The 15,782-nt window shown below is 40.7% G+C and overlaps 1 protein-coding gene across 1 annotated transcript; it reads left to right on the top strand.

Moving 5' to 3' along the window:
* Positions 1-1,357: 1,357 nt before the first annotated feature.
* PPDPFL (pancreatic progenitor cell differentiation and proliferation factor like) lies at positions 1,358-7,669 on the top strand. The gene is given in 7 exon segments (XM_036829813.1): positions 1,358-1,409; positions 4,219-4,745; positions 5,841-5,918; positions 6,021-6,120; positions 6,389-6,437; positions 6,440-7,424; positions 7,588-7,669. Coding segments are annotated over 5 exon segments (468 nt in total). The 5' UTR covers positions 1,358-1,409; positions 4,219-4,597; the 3' UTR covers positions 6,533-7,424; positions 7,588-7,669.
* The last annotated feature ends 8,113 nt before the right edge of the window (positions 7,670-15,782 follow it).

Genomic DNA, 15,782 nt, shown 5'->3' with positions numbered 1-15,782 from the left:
ATTTAAAAATTTTATTTCAAGTAAAGAACACACAATCTAATACTTTCAACATGCTGTGTTCATTTGGGCCCTTTGATAATTACTATGAGATGATTAAAATTGTATCTTTTGTCCCCACCTCTAAAGCTCATTGCTTCTCTGGTTTTAATTCTAAATAAGAAACTGTTTTGTCTGAGTTTAGTTGAAGGATCAGTGAAAAAATGACTGCAGTGTATGAAATTTTATGTCAGAAACTATGTATATTCTACTCCAGCAATAGCAGTGCCCAGATTTATGGGTAAAGATAAATCAAAATTGATATAATTCAGGATATTCAATTAAAGAGATAATTCATTCCACGTCTGAAATTAAAATTTTAGTGCTCAGCATACACTTTGTGTTTGAAATCTCACTTCACCTGGTAAGTTGTCTGAGTGATTTTGTGGTGTAATTGATGAGATTGATGGTTTGAACAGGTGATGCTCAAGGCTTCCTTCTGCCCCAGAAATGCCCCCATGTGTGTCTCAATGTCTGTTTCCCAGGGGACCCAGCCAAGGGCAGGACACCAGCAGGGCTGGGATTTCAGAGCTGGACCACCCTTCAGCTGGCCGGCAGCTGTCTGGACCCCGTCTTTGGTGATGGGTGGAGCTCCCACATCACCTGGGAAACTCTAGCAGGTTGATATGGGCTGAACTGTGTTCTCCCAGAATGCACATGTTGAAGTTCTAACCCCCAGGACCTCAGAGCGTGACTGCATTTGGAGACGGGGTCTTTAAAGAAGTAGCTAAGTTCAAATGTTGTCATTAGGATGGGACCCTCATCCAATATGAATGAGTTCTCATAAGAGAGCAGATTAGGACACAGGCACCCATGGAGGAAGACCCTGTGAAGACACGGAGAGAAGCCGGCTGTCTACAAACCAAGGAGAGAGGCCTCAGAAGAAACCAATGCTGCCCCCAGAACTGGGAGAAAATAAAATAGAAATTTCTATTGTTTAAGCCACCCTGTCTGTGGTGCTTTGTTACAGCAAGTCCAGCAGCCTGAGACCTAGGGCGACTGTCACAGCCTTTACCAGTGAGGACCTGGTGGGGGGGCAGTGTGAAAGGTGATGCTCTAGCATCCCTGGCAGCCGATTGTTGGACCCCGGGATGAGCGGACCGGAGACGGATGTCATCCATATGTTGGGAAAGCTCTGTGAAAGGAGGAGAGTGACCATTAACCAGTGTAAGTGGGATGGTAACAGGCCGCATGTGAAGGGTGTATCATCTTCTGCAAGCGCCAGGCAGAGGGAGCTGACGGTCAGCCTCAGGAGCACATCAGGAGCTGAGGTGATGGGGGGTGGGACGCTGGTGGCCCCGGGTCCACAGACCTTCTCCGGCCTCACTCGACTCCGATGCTGTGAACTGTAAGCTCATCCTTCAGGGACTCAGGTAGGAAACTCACAGGAGGAAGGTGAGGGGGGTGAAGGGTGATCCCCGCCATGGGCAGCACCCACGCAGACTGCGTGCCTTTGTGAATCACCTGCTGCACGTGTTCATTGGCAGCTTTCGTTGTCAGAGGTGCCCAGTGTGTTTAATACGGCATGTCCAATGGCCTGGATGTCACCGCGTGTCTGAGATCCCTGACGTGCCGTGTGCACACGCAGACATTTCATATCTCATGACTGCAGCCGGGAACGAGGCGGAGGAGGTGGAGTTGCCCAGGTCTGATCTCACGCTGTGCACTTGGTCAACCATCTGACAGCGCAGGCTGGTAGTAAATCATCTACCAGCAAGACTCTCTTTCTTGCCATGAATTTCCATGCTCTACAGAGCAGCAATCAGATATCTATCTACTACTTCATCCATCGTCAATAAACCCAGAAGGAGTAATAGTGTCTCCCATGTGATAAATAGGTCATCTTTCAGAGAGGCTGCCGTTGACTTTAATTAGTACTTACTCTTTCTTAAACCTGCCTTTCTCTTCCCTTAGTGAGGCATCCGTTAGGTTTGAAGGGTGTCCTCAGAGTTGGGCTCTCTTTTTGTTATGATCGAAGAGAAATGTTTGCATAACTTAATTCTAGGACAAAAGACTTAGTGAAAATGTGGATGGACCTAATTTTAATACTGAGCTATTGAAAAACGACGTGAGTCAGAAAACAATCGGGTAAAAATTAGTCTCGTTATGTCATGCTTATGGTGTGGAAATCTGAGCCCTGTTATAGCATTTTAATTATTAGCCAAGGATGTAATTCTCACCACCATGCACAGGAGGAATAATGCATTGGTTTTATCAGATTTTCAGAACACGAACTACTGTATGTGTCAGGTTTTGTATTGGGTGTTGCTAAAGGGAAAATGAATAGGGTACTCCCTGTCTTTGAGAAATTCACATTCTAACAAATAACTCAATAAAATGTGAGTGGTGTTATAATAGAAAGTTACAAAAGCTAGGGTCAGGTGGGTAAAACCTTGGTACCACCAGCCAGGAGAGTGGCTCGGCGTAGTGGCCAGGGGTGGTGCAGAGCTGGCGAGAAAAATAAGAGTTATCTCCCACTCAAAAGGAACACACGAACCCACATTACAAAATTTATGAAGAAATCTAATGGCAAGAAACTCAGCCAACAGATCAACAACCGTGACAGAAAGTACATCTGTAAAACTAGGAAAAAAATAATGCAGCTAAAGGGTGCTTATAAGTTATTTCTAAACTGAAACAGAACAGCTAGTTGAAAACAAAGACATGTAAGGAGATACCTTCTGATTACTTACAAAAAAGCTGGTGCTGCAATATTAATATTAGACCAATGAGAATCTAGGGCAAAAGTAAACCCTTAGTGCTGATAAAGGAAGGTGAAAGCCAAGATCCACCGATAAGCTATGACCTCATGATTCTGTGCGCACCGTCCCACACAGCTGCAAAATACAGGAGGCCAAACGGACCGAATCAGAAACTGGGAGGGCAGGAGGTAACACATTGCTAAGTGTACAGATTATTTGTTTAACATAGTTAAGTAACAATCAAACAGACACAAAATCATGACTGTGCAGTAAATGAAGAATTTTCGCTCTTATTAATACACACAAAAGCCACTTCCAAAAATTATTTCAAAGAATGAATAAAAAGTTAACATTCTCTCTTGACAATACAGCGGATTTAAGAATCATCAATTAAAAGATAATTTAGAAAATTTATATGTTTGGAAAAGAAAAGCATCCCTAGATAATTCAAATATTCAAGAAATGTCATAACGGCAGTTACAAAATATCTTGGAATAAATAGGAAGAAGAATAATCGTACAGTAAGTAAAAGGAAGAAGAATAAAAGCAAGACAGAAAATAATAAAATATAAAACCAAAGAACAAAAGAGAGGTAGTTCTTTGAAAGACCTAATTTAATAGAGAAACCACTAGAAAACTAATCAAGACGACAAGTGAAAAGGCAGAAGTAAATTATACCGGCAACAGGAAGAAACCATAACCAGGTGAAGTAGGTATTTTACAAAAGCCACGATGGCAAACTCAGATTAATGGTTTGAACAAATGTGGACCTAGCTGACTCGAGTAATTTTGTATACGTCGCCAAAATTGATTTAAACGGGTAAAACCAACAGCCACCAAAGAAGCTGAAACAGCAGCTGACAGCATCCTCATGTCAGTGTCAAGGGAACCACAGCTTGACCCCTCGGTAAACTGAGTCTGTGAAATGGCAAAACAGTTCACATAAGGACCATTACTAAAGCAGAACAGAAACTCAGCTTCTGTATGAACCAATAGTATTGGCAGAGCGTTGTCGAGTTACTAGTTTCTCCATCTGCCCCCGATCATTCTCGCTGGAATCTCTAGCCCGCTGTCCGTCGGGGCGACAGTGAAGGGCTTCCCGGGAAGGCCCCCCAGCTCCCCTGAGCTCTTCCCTGTCCTCCGAGACCCTGTGACTCGGCCCTGCATCCCGGTGTCTGTGACGGTGTCCAGTCCCCCGGCTGGCCTGGCAGCCTGTCGCTCTGTCCCCTGCAGAGCCTGGTGGGGTGTGGTCCCCAGAGTGCCTACTACCCACCCCGCCCCCGTCAGACCAGCAGAGCTGAGCCGCGACCGTCCAGAGCCGAGGGCAGCGCCACGTCCGGGCGCAGTCCTGCCGCGCCCAGGCCCACCTGGCAGGCTGGCACGGTCAAGGGCGGACGGGCGTGCAGGGCGCCTCCGGCTCCGCCTGTGGTGGCCCGGTGCCCACCGGCGTGTGCTCCCAGCTCCGCTTTCTGCCTTGCAGACGATTAACATCCCTTCCCCTGCCGGGCAGCGGGTCTGTCCCAGATCTCGGCCGATCGGCCCTTCCACGGCGTGCCTTTTCTGAAGAAGCTTTAGAACCACGTTTACCGTAAAGAAAGGTTGGAGAAGGCAGGCGGGTGAGTGATTGTCACAGCTGTGTTCACACTTCTTCCCTGACCTTTAGTGTTTCAGGTGCAGCAAGCTGTAGGCGTTGTTATGGTACTTGGTTATGTATTTTTTTCTTGTCTTTGCAAAGGAATCGCATTTTTTGTTTATTGCAATGTATTTGATTGCAATTTTGTGTAAACTCGTTAATTCTCTTTATGAGATTTATTACATGGTAAATTATATTGCTTTACACACACACACACACAATACTCATGGAAAAAGGAAAAGGAAGTTTCAGCATTTCGTCCCTGCCCCTGTTTTGCGGGCTGCTGGTCACCACCTCACTGGCTCCTGCTCCGGGGACGATGGCATCGGTGCCTTCCATTGGATGCCTTCTGGCCAAAACCCAGCATTATCGAAGTAAGTTGTACCAGCACCGGAGGGTACCCCCAGAGAATATGATCTGAGATGATGTTTGTGGGATATTATTAACCTACGTATCACGTCCTGCTCAGAACTTAAGGGAGAAGAATGACAATTATTTGTGACAGTGAAGAAAATAGGAATAGACCTCATCAGAGACCAATCCGAATCAATGTGGTCAAGCCTCATGGCTTTGCTTTAACTATGCTATGTTACATCCATGAAACCGCTGACACATAAATAAGTGAAAATAAGCTTATATTTCATAATTATGTTTTAATTTCATGTACCTTGCATTTAATAGGATATGTTAAAAACTGAAAATTTCACATAAATAAAATATTCATTTCTTAGAAAAGAGGAGTCACAGGACTCTGCCACAAAGATGTTCTCATTTCCACTTTCTGCTGTGGATAATAGGTCAGCTTCTACCTGGCCAGTTTTATTTTTATTTATCTATCCGTGATTATTTATAGCTAAAGAGAAAATTGTAGCTTCTTAAAGAAACTTCAGAAATTTCATAAAATGAAACAATCATTTCAGAACCAAATTATCATTTAAGGGATGTATGCCAGCATGTAGAAAACTCTTATTTCAAGGGTTGTTTGTAGATAAGAGTTGGACACATTTATTGATTTAAGTTTACATCCTTAGAAATTATTTTTATATCTTGATCTTTTAAAGGACTTACAGGTTTAAAATACAAGTATGATATGACAAATAAAATGTATATACCGTACAAGTTAGTGTATGTAATATACAAGAAATATTCCTAATATAGTACAATAATATTCATTCTTCATTTTGTGCTTCCTAAGATTTTGATTTTGATAACATTTATAATATATTTTAAATTCTACATTTAATCTGTGGAGAGAGAGAGTTGTCCACCATGGAAAGAAATTTACTTTATTAATACAAATGTAATACGCATTATTCTGGAAGACTTTTAATAGGCTGATAATTTAATCAGATTTTCAATTCATGAATTCATGATCAGGATTAATTTCAAACCATGCTACTTGAGCGTTTATATATAAAAATTTGTGTTTGTTGTTTACTTGCTTGTTTATTATCATCTGTTTCCTATAGAAGCCAGTGTTTCTTCAGGCACCTCTTTAACTGGCTCTGATTCTGTTCACTTCGTAGATGATGACAAATCCCAGCAAGTTATGTCGTTTATTTCTTATCAGCATCACCCTCACTATTTCCCTTCATTTTTCATCTCTCAGATGTGTTTGATAAGGGAGTAATGTCAATTTTATTTGATAAGGTTACCTGAAGTGGCAGAATCCACCTGGTGGTTTAAATCCTTTTTCCAGTCTGAACCTGTGCTTTCAAATGTAAAAAGAGAAGACCAGGCTGCTTGTGGGTAAGTTTTAGCCTTTTCTGATAAGGATATTTCCTTTTCAGAATAGAACAATACATGTCATAATTATCATGATAACCAATAAGGATAAAACCTAGCTGTCTCCTGGAAGGTAGTGAAGGCTTTGATATGAAGCGTACTTGAGGGTAAAGGGGGGGAAACAGTTTCTCCCTCCTTCTAGTTAAGCATCAGTCAGATCAGAGCACGCTTTCTAATTCTATCTCTAGAGAAAAAACTGAAAACTCATATGCCGATTATTATCATGGTTTAGCGGGAATGGATCGGGAATCAGAGGCAAGGTTCTAAATTTGTTTTTCCAATACCTACAGGAACAAATAACAATTATCTACTCCAATAAAAGGAATCACAGCTCCTCAGGGAAATGGGTGATCCCAGGACAGGTAAGAAACAGTAAGAGACAATCCTGGACCATTTCATGATGCCAAAAAGATAGAAATGCCCCTGAGATGATGGGAATGTGTCAAAATGACACAGGAACGAACCGGGTAAATCTGGGACTATTTCAGCAGTAAAGTAATGATAATAATAGACAATTGCCTGTAGAATAAAATAAAGTCCATTAATCTATTTAGATATAAAAAATACTTGAATGAACAAATACATGAGAGAGAAGGAAAAGCTCTTTCTTGCAGTGGAATTCCAATTTATAAACGTAGAAGGAATGATGGAGAATCCTTATATGACAAACACACCAGCAACAGTTGTTCCAGGCAAGAATTACCCCAGGACTCTAAAATAAATGGGCACAAGTGTGAGAAACAAGATATCACAGGCTCTCAGAGTATCTCCCCATAAAGTACCTAAGAATCACAAAGGGGAAAAATAGTAACTTTCTAACGGAAAAACCTGTCAGACAAGCCTGAACAAAAACAAACAGAAAACAGTGAGCTAGTTGCTGGCTGTCCTAGACAATCCTGCTAGGTCCCACTGCTGGTCTGGACTGGCCTCTGTCTGGGCACCAATTACCAGCCAGAAGCTGGCATTTGTGGGTTTGTACACAACACATTTTGAACTCTGTATCATACTGAATAGCACAGTTGTTATTCTAATGGTTTTTAAAAAGTGACTGTGTTGTTTTTTACACCCTTTACTAATGACTAGCTACTAATTGGGATAAAAAGAGTAAATAACAATGCAGTCCATAGATTCTAATGTTAAAACATCAGTGTTTTGATACATTTTCCACAGAATCAAATAAAGACGATACTTTGTAAAATCAAAGTAAGGCCAGTTGTTGAAAAGATGTATTCTTTACTCTATCAAGTATAGTGATTTGAATTATTTAGGTAAGTGTTTCATTTATTTTTCCGGTTTACCTCGATTGTAAAGACAACTTACAAAGAAGCATTTCTCAGCTAATCACCTTTGACTTGCAATTCAGTGGGCATTGTTGTAACAGCTGACTATTCTAGGCAAAGGATTACTGTTCTTTGTAATTCTATGTAACAGCCAGTTACAAGCCAGAAGACCACCCGTGGAGGCCCTGCCCCTGGGAACCGCACCCTTCAGCACCCAAGCTACTCCCAATGACCTCTCCTTTACAAGAAGATGACAGCTCCAGCTCCCTGCTGGGTAGCTCACTTAGGAAACAAGATCACCTCAGCACCCCCATGGCTAAAGGTCAGGCGTTCTCCTCAACGGCGAGACCGGTCCTGCCACCAGCAATCAGCTGCACAGGGAATACTGGAAAAGCCTTTGAAAACACGGGCCCTTCAAACGCAGTGATTTATGCAGAGTAACTTTCTCATTACCCATATTATTTTTCAAAAAAATTTTAAACATTAAAAGTTGTGTTTAAATTTTCAAAAATTTAAGTTAAGCGCTCTTTACATCTATTGATGGATTTATTATGCCTTAAAACTGAAGCACTGATGCCTAACATAAGGGCTTTTAAGGGCATTGGATTCAGAAATGTAAAAAAGAGTTGCAAAAACTGTATTTTTAATCATGAACATTGGAAATAGAAAACATACCCATAAGTACATTACCTGTTAAATATGTTACTGTACATAACTGGTTATTGTGTAGACTTTAAAACTCATGATTTTAAATTATATTTAACAATGTGGAAAATCATGAAGATACAAAGTTGGATGAAAAAAGCAGGATAATCTCTATATGGTGTGATTTTACTTGTATCTAGAAAGTATGTATGCTTAAGAATAGATTGGAAGGAAATATATCAAAATGGTAACAATGGCTATTTCTGGAAATGGGATTTTGGGTGATTTTCATTTTCTTCTTTATATTTTTTCTGTGTCTTTCCACATTTTCTAATATGAGCAGGTTTTTGTGTACTATTAGAAGGCAATACATGTTATTACATAGAGGAGACGTGGAATTCATTTTCTGAGTGTGAATCTTCCTTACATTGGGCAGAGTATTCCCTACTTTCCTCAGTATTGGGTAGATAGTGCCAAAGGAGTTTCAGTTGAAAAATTTCTGATACTTCTTGCAGATATTTTTCAACGTAAGATGCCAGGCTTAGGAATTAGGGGTGCTAAGTTCCCTCAGAGGTTGACCTCCCTACAGGCTCATGGGGCTGATGTCACACTAAACACGTGTAGGGAACTTGTGATTGTTGGTGAAGACGTCTTTCTGCCCAACCACAGGACCACGCAGCCACGGCAGCACCGGCATCCTCAGTGATGGGCACCAGTCTTTACCGTTCCTTCCAGACAGGACGTGCATTCCTTCTATGTCACATTCCTCCATCACTTTGCTGTCAACCAAGGGACTCAAACATCCCTTTGGTCCAAGAGTATATCGTTGTTGACATGTTACTGCTCTTCTGCTGACTACTTGCCTTTACACTTTTTATATATTTGTAGAGGCCGATTAAACCTTTGGACTGTATATCTCATTTGGCTTTAGTTGAAAATCAAATTTCAGTGATTGAAGACTGAATTTTTCCAAAGTGAGAGAAAAATATGGTGAAACAAAATGGTAAATTGTGGGAGGTTTTGTTTTATAAGATTATTAACAAATTCATTTTTTCTTAATCACTTGGTATATGTGTGAACAGATGGCTTGATTAGTTTGTTTGATGAACTTCCCAAAATAGGTTACCAAGTTGGTATTTACTTTGTTTACTCAGAAAGATACTATTTGTTAAATTACATTTTTGCCTATGTGTCTGAAGTATTTTGATTGTGTCAAAGGGATTGCTCTTATATTTGTTTAGACTAGTGTTACTGTTACTGAAAGTTATTACTGTTTAAAAGAGTTGAATTTTACATAAGATTTTAAATCAAACATTCTATCATGAGCATATATAGTTATCAAGCATTTTAGAGTGGTTAACACACCTACATACATATATATGTGAGCATATATAGATGCCAGATAGACAGATAGATATCAATAGACAGATATGAATCCTGAAAAAATATAAGGAATCTTTCCAAAAAATAATGTCAAAGTGAACTCTTATATAATGATTAAAAAATTGAAAAGATTGCTTTGTGCTGTTCCAGAGTTTCTGCAGAATTAGTATGATAGAAATAAAGAGAATAAAATGTCTTCTAGGTAAATTCTAGTTAATTGCTTCTAAAGTAATTTTCCCACAGTTCAGACACTTTGGGGCTGTCTTTAAAAAGTACCTCAGACGTAAGTCTCAGCATAACTGTTGTTTTAGTTAAAGTATCTCCTGCCTGGCTTTGCTGCCTATTGGGAAGATAATAAATAGTGAAGGTACATATGTTACAGGGGTGTCCATGTGATTTGAGACGTGCTATGATCATTCTATGATTTATGAAATGTTATTTGACTTGGCCTGGATGTTGGTATTAAATGCGACAAGGTTTTGACAATTTCTCCTCAGTTTCTGTGAAATTATATGTTGAGATTCTGCTAATTTTTTTTTGAGAAATGGTTTGGATAGCAGGTTCCACGTTATTGGCCCTATGTCCTTCATAGATAAAGCCACCGACAGCCAATTCTTCAATTCTCTCTAGAGTAAAAGTCCTCCAGCTGGAACTTAGGCCTATGCAATGCTTCGTACATTTTATAGAAGTTAGGGTTATAGGAAACAAAGTTGCAGAATTCCATTGGGCTATTAGAGAGTGAGGATAAATAATTGTTCATGTTGAACATGTTGAAACTTCTAACTCATGGAAATTCAAGAAATGGAAAGAATTGTAATCAATGCCCCACCCTCACCCCAATGACATCCTCTAAGGCCTCACACCACGTCCTGTAGTTTCTCCCTCCTTGGAGACCGGCAACATCATTCATCAGCCCGCACATGCAGCGAATTAACCTCAAGAGCTTCCCTTACATGCAATCTGACACCAGGTCCTTTCGATCTTATTTGGTATGTTTCCAAGATCTATCTACTTATTTCCTTTCCCACCATCACTACCTGAAGCCAAACTTTCATCGTTTCTCCCGAAGGTACTGCCATGACACCCTAAGTGGTCTACCTACGTACGCCCTTTCGAAATCTCTCCAATGGAGAGTCATCTACAGCTTAGTCACAATCATCTTCACAAAACACAAATCTTCTAATTCTCCCCCGTGAACATGCACACAGACACACTCACATGTCCACAACATTCGATGATTCTATTACACTCAGGATAAAGTCACAACTCACAAATCTGCGCACGTCTAGCCATGCAGATCCCCACCAGCACCTCCAGCGCCCTGTGGTCCAGCCCCATCAGTCATCCCTCTGTCCTACCTGGGCACCATCTTCCCTCCTGCACTGAGGCGTCCACTGTCTCCACTCTGTTCTCTTAATTCATGTCTACTCATCCTCTAAAGCTTAGCTCAAAAGCCTCTTCCTTAGAGAAACCTTCTCTGATCTACTTAACTAAATTAGGTTTTCCATTATAGGCTCTGATAGCCCGTGTTTTTCTCCTTCCCAGCCCTCACTGCAGTTATAATTTTACATGCATTTAGTTATTTCTTTTCTGCATGGCACTATATGTCTTCCCCACTGCACCATAAACTACCCGAGGACAAGGGTCACATCTGCTCTACCCGACATTTTATCCCCAGCTTCTGACGTAACAATTAATATTTGTCAGATGATTGACACTGCTTCTTTGGCTAGAGCTCCCCTTTCCCCAAGAAGCATCACATGTCAGGAGAGAAGAGTAAACACTAAATCAATACAGAAAATAGTTTCACCATAGTGGTAAGTGCTGTAAAGGAGGTAAAACAAGGCATTTTGTTGAAGAGTGACTGGGACAGGACAGAGGTGGAGGCTGGGCTACTTTGATTGGTGTAGTTGGGAAAGGACACACGGAGAAGGTGCTGAGCGAGGCGGAAGCAGCCGGCTTTGTGAAAAGTACTCCAGGTGGAAACCAGATGCGACGTACCATGCTCTCCGTGTTGTGTCCAGCCCCCTGTGGCACTGTGGTGAGGGGACAACTGCTCTGGAAGAGCTTGGTATTTTCCATGTGGAGATCAAATTTCCTACAGTGTTTGTTTCCAACCAAACTCAGGATGAGAAATGGTGGGGCTCGTAGTTTTGTGCTTCCTTCTTAAAGAAATCCGTGATCTATGAATGAATCGTCCAAAAGCACACTGTGTAGCAGCAGCATGAAGTAAGGTCACCCGGCGCCCTGCCCCACGAGGCTCTTCACTCCCAGAAATAATTTTCTTCCCACCTCGCATACCAGATGAATACATAAATTGCTATTATTTAAGTTTTTTCTCGTTTCTCTTCAAAACATAGTCTTAGAACTATTTTGTATCAAAGAACTAGAAAAAGAGAGTGCTACACAATTACTCTCCTTCCTCAATAGATTAGAAAGAATGTTTTTCAGTTTTGCTGTCTGAAAATTTTGTTCTGGTTACAGTATAACTATTTGGTTCTCAAAAGGTTGGGGGGAAGGTATGATGTGTTGCTAATATAGACAGTGCTTCAGACAACTTTTATTCAGCCTTTAAATACACTTAAGATAAATTCCTTATAACCAATATGTATTTCATTTATTCAGAAAAAAATGATCTGTATTATTTGTTATATAGTTTTATGTAGAAGAGGTGGAACACAGAAGTTTTGCTTCATCATTTTTAAGTTAGATATATTAAAACTTATTTGCTTCCAGGTTGTAAGGACAAAATATATTAAATCCTTTGTACTACAGTAATTATTTGATTAAGAGACAACTGGAGTGTGAGGTTCATAAATATTTTATCCTTTTTACATGCTTAGTGGAGGTTTTTGAATTAATAAATGAATGGTTACGAGAGCTATGATTTGTATCTCAACTCACTGCAGAGGTTAGGATTTTGAAATTCCTTTGCAAGGAAGAGTGGCAAACATTCTATTTTCAAATAAACTACCTTTGAAAATATTTGTGCAGTGTTACAAAGCTCTTTGAGGGAGCTATCCACCTTCAGATTTCAAGCTAAATTTCACCGTGAAGAGAAAAGGCAGCGGAAGGCCACCAAGTAGAATGAGCGCGTTACCTTGTCCTTTGTCATCCCGATGGGTTCCGACACCCGTCCATCGTCCGGTACCGCTGAAGCTGCTTAGCATCTTGGAAGGAGACCACGTGGCCCCTGGTGAACAGAGCGTCCTTCCTCGGAGCTGCATCAGGTTCAGGGCAGTCCCTGAGGTGGGAGAACACCTGAGTGTGTCTGATGGTGAATCTGAGAGCTGAAAGGGGCCTGAATTCTGGACCCCGTGGGGGTCGGATCCCAAACTGAAGGCAAAGTAGACTTCATTCAGGGCAGTGCTGTCAGACCGGAAGACAAATCTGGGCATCTACGGGGCTGAATTAAGTTTCCTCAAACATATTTAAAAAGTTAATTGCAGTTCAAGTAGTTTCCTTTTGAAACCACCTTTTAACACTATTCCATACTCCTCCTCCTTTTGAAACTCTAGAAAATATTAAATTTCAATATTCTAGAAAATATTACATTTCAGTATTTAGAAAACATTAAATTTAATATTCTAGAAAATATTAAATTTCAATGTATCGTCTCTCTCCTGCTAATTTTTTTTTTAATAAATATTTTAGGTTCCAAATACAAATTGACTCTTTTTTTTTTTTAATTTAATTAATTAATTTATTTATTTATTTTTGGCTGCGTTGGGTGTTCGTTTCTGTGCGAGGGCTTTCTCCAGTTGCGGCAAGTGGGGGCCACTCTTCATCGCGGTGCGCGGGCCTCTCACTATCGCGGCCTCTCTTGTTGCAGAGCACAGGCTCCAGACGCGCAGGCTCAGCAATTGTGGCTCACGGGCCCAGTTGCTCCGCGGTATGTGGGATCCTCCCAGACCAGGGCTCGAACCCGTGTCCCCTGCATTGGCAGGCAGATTCTCAACCACTGCGCCACCAAGGAAGCCCCTCTCCTGCTAATTATTATAATTAGTTATTTACAGTGCTTCTGTGAAGCACTGTGTTTCTTCAAATGGCAATGACAACTTCTCTGATGCTGAATAATTAAAAGGACAGGTGACAGAGAGAAAGGCTGGACATATATTACAAAAGTATAAAAACTTCATAAGACCCTTGGGTATTGCCTGAGAAGGAAGCAATTTATTTTGGCAAAGCTGCAGCCCTGCAATTCTCAAAATGTGGTGTGTCTAAGAATCGTGAGGGGAGTTCGATAAAATGCAGATACCGGGGCCCCATCTCCAGAAATCCGAAGTCAAGGGTCCTGAGCTGAGGCCCAGGAATTTACTCTTTGCTGAGGGCTCCTGGCCGCTTGTGTCTGATATGAGGAGTAGTGTTTTATTAGATTGGCATAGACTGCAACCATCCCTCTCCCCAAACTCAGGAAACAAGCTACTATGTTTAGCTGTAGTGGTCGTTTTAGTGTGGAGAACTCAATGGCCTGGGAGAGCATGAGGGTGATTCTGGAAACAAGATCGTGTAACGTGGGGAAGTTATTTCCTATGAGGATGGTTAGGAGGTGAACACGCATAGCCAGTCGACTTCAGCTTTTGGAAGGAGAGCTGGAGTTTGGAAGGACTTTCCACTTGGGGAGAAAGTTTTCTTCTACATCCTCAAATGGTAATGATTACCAAAAACTCCTAATTTTAAATTAAACTTCACTTCTTGCTTTTCAGTCCCTAATTCACCCACAACCTATGTTAGAGATAAATGCAATTTAAAAGAAGGATAGTTTTTCTCAATTTATCTCCATTGCACACCTGTCATATAAATTGCCCATTATGCTTCTTTGATAATAATTTTTTGTTTGTTTTCTCTGATTCTGTGACAGCACTACAGCTGACAAAATAAGTATCAGAAAACCCATCTCTAAAATCACTTAATTTTCAAAAATTGCGGTACTTGAATGAAATCATTGCAGATTTCTCTGTAATGGGATGGGTGCCCATTGCTGCCTGCAAGAGTGGGTGGGCCACAGATTTTCTACGCTGTTTGGCTGCAGTACAGAGATTATTGTCAAACCTTCCATCTGGCCAGCAGGCCCCTTTCCTGGTCTTCTGACCTGATCAAACAGATTCTCCTGGGGCTTTTTGTTTATTTGTTTATCCTCATTGGTATTTCCTGGCCGCTGTTCCCTCCAGGATTCAGTTTAGGGAAAAATAAAACCCAGGGAACTCACCTCTGTGTCCTTCCTTGGATCTGAGGACCCCAGCCATTCCTCTCTTAGAGACTTCTGGTGCTTTTTCAATATACAATGTCAGGGTTTTTAGTTTTACTTAATGGGAGGAATACATCTATTCCATCAGAAGTCTTTCTCTCTGTACTTTTGTCTCCAGAAGTTTTCTATTTTTGCTTTTTATGTCTCCATATGAAGTTTGAAAATCTTGCCTTTTTCCCCTTATTTTTTCCAAAATGTTGTTGCTATTCCATTGTGACTGCATAACTTTCAAGATTAACTTAGGGAGAACATTCATTCCTGTTGAATTAATTATTTCGCCCAAGATTAAGTGTGCTTTTCCGCTGCTCAAGGCTTCATTTGCACCTCAGCTCTGTCTCAAAATTTTCCTCACATTGATCTGCATTTTGGGAGCTGGTTGTGTGCCTAGATGTTTTATAATGTGTTTCCTTCCATCTCCTCCTCTAAATGCTTGTGTTTAGTGTGTTGCAGACTAATGATTTCTGTATATTAATTTTCTATCTAGGTATGTTATGAATTCTCTTGTCACTTATAATAGTATTTCAGCTGATTTTTTAAATTAACAATAAACAGTCATATAACCTGCAAATAAATTATTATTTTACCTTCTACCTTCTGGTTTTTGTACCCCATTTCTTCCTCATGTCCCGTTGTGTTGGCTGGTATATCCAGAGCAGTGCCAAATAACACGACCTTTACAGCGGAACTGCACAAGCTGGGGAGAGGATCTTTAGCCCTGTGTCCTTGAAAACACACTGACTTGCAACACAAAAGCCCTTGGAGTGGCGATCAGGAAGCTTGTTGGGCCTGTGACGGAAGTGTGCCAAAAGCTTTCTCACTAAGAGGGGAAAAAGCAAGAGATAGCCTTTCAGGAAAGCATGTCTGTATTTAATTGCTTTTTTAAAAGAAAAATGGATGCTGATGGTTTAAGTGCATTTCAAAATCCATGAAGTTAATTTTAATCCATGAGCATATGACTCAGTTCATTTAATTATAAAATTGATCTGTAATTTTCTTCTCTTGTGGTATCATTTTGGACTCTTAATGTTGGCCTTACGTCTTGTAAAGAATTTGCAATATTCTTTCTTTTT

This window comes from Balaenoptera musculus, chromosome 17, assembly GCF_009873245.2.
Source record: "Balaenoptera musculus isolate JJ_BM4_2016_0621 chromosome 17, mBalMus1.pri.v3, whole genome shotgun sequence".
In the NCBI taxonomy this organism is placed as follows: domain Eukaryota; kingdom Metazoa; phylum Chordata; class Mammalia; order Artiodactyla; family Balaenopteridae; genus Balaenoptera; species Balaenoptera musculus.
The sequence above is the reverse complement of the archived record's forward strand: the minus strand, read 5'-3'. Positions and strand labels throughout refer to the sequence as shown.